At 58.2% G+C, this 12,517-nt stretch overlaps 1 protein-coding gene across 1 annotated transcript in view; it reads right to left on the bottom strand.

The window, feature by feature from the left end:
- Positions 1-12,262, bottom strand: part of LOC309617696 (uncharacterized protein C16orf74 homolog) — a gene marked incomplete at its 5' end in the record, with an annotated part of 31,429 nt that extends 19,167 nt beyond the window's left edge. Inside the window, 4 exons of the mRNA XM_082370212.1 lie at positions 2,172-2,216; positions 9,863-9,920; positions 11,264-11,563; positions 12,256-12,262. Coding sequence (XP_082226338.1) covers positions 2,172-2,216; positions 9,863-9,920; positions 11,264-11,563; positions 12,256-12,262 — 410 coding nt within the window. The remainder of the gene's footprint in view (positions 1-2,171; positions 2,217-9,862; positions 9,921-11,263; positions 11,564-12,255) is intronic.
- Between the last annotated feature and the right edge of the window lie 255 nt (positions 12,263-12,517).

The following is a 12,517-nucleotide window of genomic DNA, read 5'->3' as shown; positions in this document are numbered from 1 at the left end:
GGAGAAATACAGCACTCGCACCCAACATTAAATAAAAAATAAATAGAAGACAGTGCACAAACTGCACGTCCCAGCACCGACAACTAGGCGAAACCACACCTGTGGGCAGCGAGGGAAGGGACACAGATAACCGTGAACTTCACGGGCGCAGGGATCCAGCCCTCCACAGTCTCCCGTAAGAAAGAGGTTCCGAAGAGGAGGAGGACCCAGGGCTCCTGGGCTGGGGGGCCTGGGTCATCCTGGTTAAGCACAGGGAGAGGGGTTCTGTGCCCCCCCCACCCCTGTGCCCTGAGTCACACCTAACCCTGCGTGGGCCTCGTCACCTCCAGAGACCAAGGCTGGGTGGGGCTGGGGGAGGGAGAAGGCGGTGGGCCAGCTCCAGAGAGCCAGTGATGAAAGATGCATAAGCGCCCCTCGCTCGGGGCCGCCAACTCCCGTACCCCTCCCAGCACTCAGCTCCGCCAGGGCCCTTCTAAAAGCTCCCAGCCCAGGAGCACCCAGCCTGCTGCCCGGGCTTCAGTCCTGCAGGTGGGGGGCTCTGCCAGGGATTCTCAGCATCTGTAGCTCCTGGGTCTCCCCCCTGGCCGACTCCCAGCCTCGGGCTGGAAGGCAAGTGGTCCCCAGAGGCCCTTCCAGGGTCTTGGTTTGTCAAACATGTCCTGACACAACAGCCAAGTGTGGGAACAGCCCAGTCTCCATCAAGGGATAAACAGATAAACCAAACGTGGTCTACACACACAACGGAATATTATTCAGCCATGAAAAGGAAGGATATTCTGACACACCTGCTACAACATGGACGAAGCTTCCCCATTATGCTGAATGAAGTTAAGCCAGACACAAAAGGACAGAGGCCGTATGATTCCACTTAGTGAGGCACCCGAAGGGGGCAAATTCAGAGACGGAAAGTAGGTTGTAGGTGTCAGGGCTGGGGGAGGGGAAGGGTGAGTCAGTGTTTAATGAGGACAGAGTTTCAGTTGGAGAAGACGGAGAAGTTCTGGAGACGAATGGTGGGATGGTTGCACAACAATGTGAATGTACTCGATGCCACTGAATTGTATGCCTAAAAATGGTTAAGATGGCACATTTTATGTTATGTATATTTTACCACAATCAAAAACCAAAACAAAAAGCTTGGCCTGGACGCCTGCTCTGTGCCCAGCACTGGGGAGACCCATAGCAAAATCTAAGGGAAAAGGGTCCTTGAGCTCCAAGAGTTTGGAGCTAACCCTCCCGGATGCCCGCTCAACAAACACCTCCCCTGGCTCATCCGGGGGACCACTGCTCCCCACTGGCCCACAGTCTTGGAGGAGCTATCCATCAAGATGCCCTGTCCCCCTCTGAGGGCCAACCAGAGGCTCACTGGAGCTCACTCATCCCAGCAGCAGCACCTGAAGGCTGGTCCCTCATCCTGGGGGGGGGCCCCCTCCCATACCTCCTGACTTCCTATGGCAGAGGGATGGAGCTGGGGGAAGGCCTGAGACAGGCAGGCGGGGAGTCAGGGGCTGGTGGGCACGCTGTACGTGGGCGAGGGGCCACCAGGGTGACTCCCAGACTTCAGGCTGGGGAGACGTGGGGTGGGAGCATTTGTCACCCAATAATGAACTTCGCGTGGGCCGTGTGGGTCTGAGGTGCCCCTGGGACATCCAGACGCTGGACGGAAAGGTCCAGAGCACAAGACGGAGGTCTGGGCTGCCTCTGCCAGTGCCTACGTCACCCGTCAATGACTCTTGTGTCCTAGAACTTTCTCCCCGCTGGCCTTTCCCCTCTCCCAGCCCTCCTTCCCCAGCATCCGGCAGGTGGGACCACCTATCTCAGTGATAACAGGCCCTCGGGGTGGACAGAGAACGCCCCCGTGCGGGCGTGGCACCTTCCTCCAGGACCTCTTACCCCCTTGACTCTGCACAGCCTGGGATTCATCCCTCCGACGGGGCAACCAAAGCGTGGGGGGCCCTGGGACGTTCCCCCATCACTCAGCTCCAGGGAAACGGAAGCCCTGGAGGAGTGCTCAGAGTCGGAGCACGCACTCCTACGGCGCCTACTGTGTGCAGGTGCTGCCTTTAGTGGGTCTCAGGCGCAGCAACACTGGGGTCTCAGGGTCTACCCTCTCTCCTGCCTCACCCCACCTCCCCTGCCCCCCTTAAGAGCTGGAGGGAGAGCCACCCGCTTACCTTTCAGGCAGGTCAGCTTCAGCCCCATGTCGGTGCCTCTGCAGCCTGCGGAGAGGAGAGGCTTGTTTGTATCGGCCACGCGTGGCCAGGCCCCGCCCCCGGCCTGATGGGTGCACAACAGGAAGTAGCGCGGAGAGAAACCGCGGCCAAGGCGGCGCTTGCCCGCTACAGCTGGGCTGAATTTGCTCAGAGACGAGGGTGTGCTGGTGGAAAAAACTTTCAGGCGCCTCAAAGCTAAATATACTGGAGGAGGCCCAGAGCGGCGGCCGAGCTGGTGAAGGTGCCGGTGAGGCCTGGCCCGGGCTGATGAGGCAGAACCAGCAGAGCGTGGCCGGCTTTGGGGACAAGGGGGCCCTGGGTGGGGCTGCTGGGGGGCCCTGAGCTCGCAAAATGGGTGTGCCTTTTGTTACAACGCTGCCCCTCTTCTAAAATGCAAATTCTTCAGAGATCTAACAGATGAAGGGAACCCAGTCCCCAGTGTTAAAATTTCCCATGATCTCTCTGCAAGGTGATGGTCCTGAGCATTCCAAGTAGTTGATGGGTGAACAGAGGCAGCGGCTTGACACTCAACCCTCAGTTGCACCCCTGGGAGGTGCTATTACTGCTCCCGTTTTACGGGTGTGGAAATCAAGGCTCAGAGAGGTGGCAGCAGCTGCCTGAGGCCACCCAGCTTACTAGACGGAGTGGAGCTGGGATTCCAAGCTGCTACTGCCCTGACCCCTGGCTGGGGCCACCCCACAGGGGTCTGTGAGGCTCTTGCAGGCTCTTATTTCTACCTCAGAGGGTCCTCGGGTCTCTGAGAGGGTGAAGGCAGGGATCCCTTCCCTCCCAGGGACACACCTGTGTGCTAGGCTGGCTGCGGTGGGGGGTGGCCGCGAGCAGCGCCCACAGATCTTTGATGGGCCCTTGTGCTCGCAAGCCCGTCGTCTCTTTGTCCTGCACGAGGCCGAGATCCAAGGCAGGCGCCCCTGACGGCCACCTCTGGCTTTGCCAGCTGTCCTTGGATACTCCCCAGCCCTTTCTTGCTTTCTCTGCCTCGCTATTCCTTGGGCTCAGACCTCCCAGCCCCCTTCCCTATTTCCCTTATTGATACATTTCTTGCACATTTCCCATCCTGGCATCTGGTCTCAGAAGACCCAACACAAGTGGATTCAAGGCCACATGGGGCCCCACACCTGAATGTAGGCAAACTGGCACCAACAGAGGCGTGGTGAGCCCAGGGGAAGCTGATGGATGCCAGGAGGCCAGAGGAGGGTTCCTGCCCCAGCCTGGGAGGTCTGGGGACCATGTCCCCAAAGACAGGAGTGAGCCAAGCAGGAAACAGCCTTCCAGGTTGCAGGAACAGAATGTGCCACGGCCCAGAGGAAACAGAGGGCGGGGCGGGGGGGGGGGCGGGCAGGTACAGGCCACAGAAGGGCCAAAGCTGAGCCGGACCGTGGGGTCTCTGGAGGCTGGTTACATAGTTCAGAGGTTATTGTGAGCGCTCGTAGGAGCCTCCACATTCTAGGGGGCTGTGCAGGCCGGTCTCCCCCCCGCCCCCCCCCCCCCGCCAGGCCCTCACTACCAGCAGCCTTGGCACCCCCAGGAGCTTGTTAACAATGCAGCATCTCAGCTCCACCTGGATGCACTGAGCCAGAATCAGCATTTTAACAAGGCCCCTCGAGATCCACGTGCTTGTTGAGGTCAGAGCAGCTCGGCTCTGGGCCAGAAACTGTGGAGCCTGAGTGGTGAAGACAGCGGGGCAGTGAGGGTACGGAGGGAGAAGCAGCTGGAAGTTGGCGTGATGCACAGGCTCAGGCTTGTGAGAGAGTGGGACCCCGAGAGGGGTCAGTCTGGAGGAGGGGCCGAGATAAAGGCTTCAATTTTAGCCAGGTTGAACTTGTGGGCCGGTAGGAGGTGGACAGGAGACGTCCACTAAGGGATGGCCTGGGGGGCTAGGAGGGAGGGAAGAGGGGAAGGAGAGGGAGAGAGGGAGAAAGGGGGAGGGGGGAGGGGGGAGGGGGAGGGAGAGAGGGAGAAAGGGGGAGGGGGAGGGGGGAGGGAGAGAGGGAGAAAGGGGTTGGGAGAGAGGGAGGGAGAGAGAGGGAGGGAGAGAGGGAAAGAAAGGGAGGGCGGACAGAGAGACACCTTTGGGAACAGATTCAGAACAGCTGTGTGCTAAGGGAAACGTTTCCCTGGCTGGGACCAGAGCCTGGCTCAGCCATGTGACCGCAGGCAGGTTTCTTAACCTGCCAAGACTTCACTCTCCTCGTCTGTAAAACGGGGCTGATGCGCGTGCACCGGTGTCAATTGAGGACTGGGTGTCGGGAGGGGGTGACTGTGAAAGGGCTTTGCTCTGTGCTCGGCGCACAGCAAAGGTCCCAGCAGTGTCGGCTGCTATTATATATGACAGTGATGGAGGGGAGGGAGGCGGTGGTTTCCCGCTGGAGCCTCTTCGCCAGGGCCTCGCGGCTCAGAGCTGCTCCTGGTCCAGCAGCATCAGTACCACCACGGGGAGGCTGTGAAAAATGTAGGCGCTCAGACCCCGCCCCGCCCGCAGGCTCAGGAGCTGCATCCCAATGAGAACCAGGTGATGCTCTGAGCAGCGTGAGAGAGTCGCCGGGCGCTTTACAAAAACACCGATGCCTGGGTCCCTCCCCCACAGATTCCTGCTAACTGGCCTGGGGTGCGGCCTGGCACTGGGATTTTCAAAAGCTCCCGGGGTGGGGGGCAGTGGGGGGACTCTAATGTGCAAGATGAGATGCCAGGGAGAGTGCATCCTTCCTTAGGGGAAAGGGGGACTGGGGCTAGAGAAGAGAGAGCCCGAGAGCAGACCTATGGGAATACTGGGCACCTTTGGGCACCTTTCTGAGCATCCACTATGTGCCCAGCACCCTCCAGAGCAACCTGACAGAGATTCATGGTCAGTTAAGCCTCACAACAGCCCGGTGAGATTGGGACCATTCCTACCCTCACTTTGCTGATGGGGAAACTGAGGCACCAAGAGGTTATTAGTTAACCTGCAGAAAGGTCGTATGGGGAGCAGATGGTGGGATCGGAATTTCAAGCCCATGTTTTCAACCCCATCGTCTCTGCCCACCCTACCCCTCCCCCCCAAGCTGGGTCTCCTGCCCAGCGGTCTGCCCCTGAGGTCAAGACCCCTGCTAGGCACACTTAACATCACAACTGTACAGACGCTGTGGGCAGCACTCTGATTTCATAGTCTATGGCTCTTCCATTCTGTCTCCGGTAACTGCTGGTCACAGCCCACCCAAGAGAGTTTACAACACATCCCAGCGCAGGGTTTATAAAACAGTGATTCACGCTTAAGTCCTCACTGATAAAGTGATGTCAGGACTTCGCTGTAAAATACAACAGAAAAACAGCAGCAGTGATGTGGGGGGGGATTGGGGACGCCATCTACTGTTGAAGCTGGGACATGGGAGTTCGTGACATACTTTTGTGTCTGTTTGAAAAGTAACAGAATGGTCAAAAGAAAGACAACTGCCTAGGAGGTGACAGTATGAGGCCAATGTCGAGTTTTCTGATTTTGATCGTTGGGCTGTATTTTGCAAGAGACGGTCCTTGTTCTTAGGAAACACACGCTGAAGTGTTCAGGTTCCAGGGCCATCATTTCTGCAGCTTAACTCAGAGTTTGGCCAGAAATCTTAACGCGCCTCAAGCCCATAAAGCAACTGTGGCTAAACAGTGAAGGATATACAGTAGCACCTCCTGTTCCTGCAAGTTTTCTGCAAGCTTGAAACTATTTCAAGAGAAGCATTCAACAAAGGAAAGGAAAGCAGAGAGCAGCTCAACGAGAGTTACCCAGCCCCCGCAGTTTGAGCATCAGATCCGCAGTTGGAGCATCAGATCGGGCTTTCCTACAACTTCCCTGATGTGGCTGGAGGGGCGTCCAGGGACTGCAGCTCTGGCTGGGGGAAGGCGCTGTGTCACACTGTTCCTCCCAGAAAATTGTCCTGAATTGATGGGTTTTGTCCCCAAAGTTGTCTTGTGACTTTAAAAATACCTGTCTCTGGAGGCTTCCCTGGTGGCACAGTGGTTAAGAATCCGCCTGCAGTGCAGGGGACACGGGTTCGAGCCCTGGTCCGAGAAGATCCCACATGCCGCGGAGCAACTAAGCCCATGCGCCACAACTACTGAGCCTGCGCTCTAGAGCCCGCGAGCCACAACTACTGAGCCCACGTGCCACAACTACTGAAGCCCGCGCGCCTAGAGCCCGTGCTCCGCAACGAGAAGCCACCGCAACGAGAAGACCGCGCACCGCAACGAAGAGCAGCCCCCGCTCGCCACAACTAGAGAAAGCCTGTGTGCAGCAACGAAGACCCAACGCTGCCAAAAATAAATAAATAAATAAATAAATAAAGTAAATGCCTATCTCAAAACACTCAGGGAAAGAAAGAAGAAAGGAGGAGGAAGAGGACCTGGCAGCCTGGATTCAGGGGACACTGGGGGACAGGAAGCTGTGCCAGGGTCAGGCAAATGTGGCATCAGGAGGTCTTGTCTACGTGTAGTGATTCTATCTCTGGTTTCTAAAACTCCCCAATGGTGTTTTCACTAACCGACTTTTCTTATGCCAGTGCACGCTGCTGTAATGCCCCACACGGGCAGAAGGAAGGTGATGGGGCTTGGGAGTGGCTGAGAGGAACTGGGGGTCTGTGCAAGCTGTGTGACCTTAGGCCAGTCATTCCCCTCTCTGAGCCTGAGACGCTGACGCTCTGCCTCCCGGGCTCTGCGTCCTCATGAGGCATCCGGGCCCAGCCTCCAGGACAGGGCCTGGGACAGGTGTCACCGTCATCATCACCTCACTGTCAACCATACATGTCGTAATGTCACCATTCAGCACCCTCTGAGGGTGCTGCGTGGGAAGAGAACCAGGGGCACCCTGCCACGTGGTCCCGGATTCCGAGGTGTGGCCTGTCACAGCAGGAGGAATCGCTCCCCAGGGTGATTTATGTAGGACTGTGGACAGAGCCCCATCCACTCCACTCCCTTCGTGAGTGGGCTGGGGGGGCAGCCCCCTGCAGGGACGGCAGATGCCTTTGTGGGGGACACCCCCCGTACGTGGGGTGGGGTGGGATGTCTGGCAATGAGGAAGGCAAGCTTGAGGCTTCATCTGTCCAAACGGCAGCCATACCGACGCCTAACCGTGGGGAGTGGGGCTACATCCCCCCAAACGCCACCATCACGACACTAACAGCTGACAGACGTCAGGCTAATGCTTTCAAGAGGCCGAGCCCATTACAAAAGTCCCTAACCCTGACAACACCCGACGAGATAACATCATCCCCAGCCCCACTGTACATGGGAGGGAACGGAGCTCCAAGCGGTCAAGCGGCCAGGGAGCCGCAGCCCATAGCCCGGCTGATCTCACCACACGGCTTCAGTGTCTACCATTCTACTCGCGGAGGTCTATACCGTCTGAATTTGTTACAAAGATACACATTTTTGTAATTAGAAAATAAAGATTTAATGGGCGGAAAGGAAAGATTTCATGAGAGGGGCCCCCTTAGCTTGGCACGATGGTAGGAAAGCAGTCGGACCCAAGAGAACTGCTAGTTTAGGTATAAATGTTCTCTCTCTTTCACACATTCGCAGGAGTGTGAAAAACCTCCCTTTCATATTGAATCGGGGTCTGTTTATGTTCCATTCAAAATATCAGATTGTTACTTATTTGCACAACAGCTTGAGTTAGAACAGGTTCTTTCTTGCACCCAGGCATAAAAATCTCCCTAAAGCCAAATGGCCATGACAGGATCCTCTCTGGTGACAGGGATGGGCAGCGAGTGATAAAAACTTACTTCCTCCTGCAGGGGGTCTGCCCCTCCCCTGAGAGGTGGAGAGAGAGATGGGATATCTGCTGCTTTGCACCCCACACGGCCTCTCTAAAGCCATGGGCATCTCCAGGGGAAAGGACATACTTGGCCAAGGTGTCCATTACTGTCTTTATAGCCGCCTTGCAGGGAAGAGCCACAAACTACCAGCTCGCAGCCGTGAGTGCTGGCCAGCTCACGCCCTGCAGGTTTGCAATGCGAAGAGAACAGTAAACAAACATGTTCCCTGCACAAAGTAAAAAGTAAAGAAGATGTAGCACTGTGTACCGGAGACACAAGAACCACTCAAGGGCTGAAGGGACCCTGCTTGTAGAATTCCGGCCAATGTAGGCTGATTCCCTTCAGTTTCTGCTTTGGTGGATCATGGAGGTTGGGCTGTAGAGGATGAACTAAAACCCCTCCTGGCATGAATCCTGCAGATCTGGAACTGGAACCGGTCAAATAAAATACAGGATGCCCGACTACTCATGGGACATACTCCTACCAATCAACACCCATCATTTATCTGCAATTCACGTTGAACTGGGCGGCCTGTATTTTTATTTGCTAAACCTGGCAACCCTACACAAGGGTTGTCACCTGGGTTTCCCAGATGAGGCCCTGGAGGCCTAGAGAGGGAAAGTCAATGAAAGGCAGAATCGGGCTAGAAGCCTGAACTTGGTCTCTGTGGAGTCAACCTCCCAGATGAAATCAGAATAGCCCCGTGGAGGTCATGACTCAGCCCAGGCACAGGGCCTCACGCCCTGAACCAAGATCTCACTTGAGGACCAAGGAGAGGGCAGGTGTGAAGAATCATAGCTGAGGAATGTGACCCTTTGCCTAGGTGGGTGGACCCACCAGACCAGATGGAATCAGGTTCCCCTCCCAGCTGGGGGAGTCTGGGCAAGCCCTCCGTGCCTGTTTCCTTACTGCAAACACAGGGAAGACGTACTAACAGACTGGCCAATCAGGGCTCCCAGCAGGCACGCAACACATCTTGGTTTTCTTCCTTTTTTAAAAAGGGCACTTTCCTTTTGCAACAGGATTAGAATTCCTGCAATACCAGCCAAAGGGACTGTGCCGGGAACAGATGCTACAAGCGTTAACATGCCTCCCATCCTGGTACACAGTGCAAACACGAGCCTCTCCCTGGCTTTAGCCCACACACCTGCAGGAGGCACTTGCCTGGCCCACAGCTGCTTGCCAACAGGAAGCGGAAGAGGATGGGCCTGGGGGCAGGGGCAAGGTGCCCACCAAAATCCCCACCCGCTTCGCTGTCACCGGACAGGGTCTCGGGCCACCTGGGGTCTAGCCGTGGCCTTCGGCTGACTGACGATGTAAGTCTGAGCACAATACTCGCCCACTGCCACCTCGGGGCCTCTGAGGTTAAACTCAACACTCAGGATTTGTGCAACTTTCCCTACCTTATACATCAATAAAAATGTTTCAGAGTAAGGGGTATTGTCCTAGAAGTTAGGCTAATGGTTAATTAATCATGGGGTTAAGTAGAAAACAGGTCATTGTTTTTACAGCAGCCTTGAAGTTAGGAGTCACAAACTCCTAGTCACTCCCTGCAGGTTTGCAGTGCAAAGAGAAAAGTAAACTACTGTGTTCTTTGCACCAAATAAAAAGTAACTACAATGTGACACTGCCTGTGGTACACACAGAACCACCCACGGCTCCCAGGGGAGACTGCGGCTCCATGGGGTATGAGTGGGTTCCTGGGGGAATTTCTGTTTCTTGATCTGGGTGTACACTTTTAATGTGTACACATTATTGTGTGTATATTATACATTAACAATATTTTCATGGGGGAAGGCTTGTACTTGGCGGTCCTACACTGTGAGGGCTAGGGGTCCAAGGCCCGGCCTTGCCACTTACCGGCCCGTGCGTGACCTTGGATCAGTCACTTTATCTTTACAAGCCTCTGTGTCCTCATCTGTAAAATGGAGATAACAGTATTAGGTCAGAGAATGAAAACAGAAAACGCAGGTGATGGGTACCATCATTTAGTGCTCAATAAACATTAAATAGCACCGCTGTCTTTCTGTGGCCACTGAGGGGAAGTCCAGAGGTGTTCTCAACCTCAGGCTCAGGGCCCACGGAGAGCACCCCACTGGCCAAGAGAAAGGCTTCCAGGGAGAGGAGATTAGCCTGGTGGAGGTTTCAGCCTCCTTGGGGCCGGCAGAGGGATTAAGTCTTTCCATAAATACACAGCCTCCCTCCCATCCAGGGTGGGGACACAAAACCCAAGGTGGGTGTGGCCTGGACCTGGACAGGTAACAGGGTGCTTTCTGGAGTTAACCCTGCCTGGGACAGAGGCTCCCCAAGCGCCCCTGGGGGCTGTGCAGGAAACCCTGGAGCCTGCCAATCCATGTGGGCCACTCCGAGCCTCAGTTTCCTCATCTGTAAGATGGGGTGTTTTTTCACAAAGGCTGAACAATCACAGGAGCGCTTCCACCAGGCTGCCTTCACCTCCTCCTCCCCCGCCCCCATCCTCAGTGAGGCAAAGGAGGCTCAGCCGGCACAGACTTTTCTGATTCCACCGCGGCGGGACAGCCGGGGGCAGTCTGAGAGAGGTCCCGGCCGCCCTGACCCCGCCCACCAGGCTGGCCACGCCGGGCTACGGGTCAACCTTTGCAAGGAGTGCCTCCCCCCAGGTTCGCTGAGCTCAGCGGGCCGGGAGAGTGGCGAGTGCGTTCACACTCAAATCGCCCTTCGAGATTGCAAACCTGCTTTGATGCTCTGGGAGCGAAGGGGGCCCCTAAGTGAGGTGGTTCATAAATAATATATTCTGAAATACTCGATAGAGGGGAAATGGTTCCTCTCGAGGCCTCCTGCCCCCACCCCCCGGCCGGGCTCCTTTCCAGCTTTCGGGAGTGGCGGTCTGGTCCGTCCCCCAGGAGCTCGTGACAGCGCGGGGTGGCAGGTGGGGAGTGGGGGGCCGGAGGCGTCCACGCGCGGGGACACACCCCTCCCCCGACCCGCCCAGTGTTAAGCTGCAACACGGCCGGAGGAGGCCCAACTCTCCCCAAACCCGCGTCTCCGCAGAGAAGTCTGCAAGAAGTTGGAGGGGCACGCCCGAGCCCGCGAGGGTCCCCCGCCGCCCCCCGGGGCCCCCGCCCGCCCGCCCGCCCCAGGGACGCCACTCCCGCCGCGGGGCTGGCGGGGCGTGGACGCTGCTCCGCGGGGCTGCGGCTCTCGGGAAGAGCGGCGTCTTCTAGAAGGGTGGGGTGGGCAGCGCCGTGCCAGGCACCGGGGCGCGCGGCGCAGGGCACTCACCGCTTCCTGGTGGGCTCACCGTGGGGCCCGCCCCGGCGCCGCTGGCGGCGGCGGCCGGGCTCGAGGGGCCGCGGCGACAAGCCTTCAAGAGAGCAGCGGGGGTCCTGGCCCGGGCCGGGTAGCGTGCTGGAGCCCCGCTCCGCCCCGGCCGGCGCTCGGGGCCGCCGCCGCCGCGCGCACGCCTCCCACCGCCCCCTCCCTGGCCCCCGAGGGCGGTGCTGACGGCGGCCCCGCCTCGCCCGCGGGCGCCCGATCTCACCGGCCCGGCGCGGGGGCAGAGCGGGTCCCGCCCGCCGCCTCCTTAGGGAGCGGGCCAGGGGTGCGCCCGGCGCCCGCGCCTCCGGCCTCGCGGGCTCCCCTGCCCTCCTTAGTTTCCTCTCGCCCGGCCCGAGGGTGAGGTCGAAGCGGGGGGAACCCGGGGAAAGTCTGGGCCGCGGCCCGGGGCGCGCTCTCCGCCGCGCGCCCCTCCCGAGGCTGGGTGCCGGGTCCCCTGCGGCTGTGCACCCCAGCCCTGGGTGGTGGAAGTTGGGCCGCGGGGTTCCCCCCACACCGGATGGCTGTGCTTGAGCAGGCCCCGCCGCCAGGCTGCGGAGAGGGGAGGGGGGAAGTGGGGGGCTCCAGCATCTCGCCACCCCCGCCCTGGGCCCTGGGGACACGTTGGCAGTGCACACCCTCCCCCCACCCCGGCTAGTCGCTGGCCTGTGGGGCTTCAGATGGCCCTCGTGATCAGAGGGCAGCTTCCCCGTGTCAGCGTCTGGCCCTCTGGCTCGCCACACATGCTTTTGCACCTCACTTCTGGGGGTGAACCAGGGGGCGCGGCCCAGCTGGTGGGTGTTAGGACTTGCCTCCTGGCCGCTGGGCTGCCTTCAGGTTTCTGAGGACGCCCAGCTGATAGTCATTCCCCAATTGCAGGAGGTGTGGGTGCAGAGGCCTTTTATCCAAATGGGCTTCTCAGGAGGCCTCCCACAGAGGAGGCCTCTGCAGGCGCCTACCCGGCATGTCAGGAAGAACAAAGCCACCCCCTAGCAAGTGTTTCCATGTCATTGTCACAAGCCTGTCAGGCCAGCTCCGTCTTACAAGCCCAAGGTCTCCACACCCTGTGCTCTGTGTCCTTCTGGAGGCTTAGAAAGGGAAACTGAGTCTCAGAGCAGGACAATGACACTCCTTCCGTGAATGCAGGAAAGAATCGGGTTGCAGGAAATAGAGTCAGCGCCCTAGCCGTGTTCTCTCCTTGAGTCATTCCTAAAAATATTA

This window comes from Balaenoptera borealis (assembly GCF_965194805.1).
Source record: "Balaenoptera borealis genome assembly, chromosome: 19".
Classification (NCBI taxonomy): Eukaryota; Metazoa; Chordata; class Mammalia; order Artiodactyla; family Balaenopteridae; genus Balaenoptera; species Balaenoptera borealis.
The sequence above is the reverse complement of the archived record's forward strand: the minus strand, read 5'-3'. Positions and strand labels throughout refer to the sequence as shown.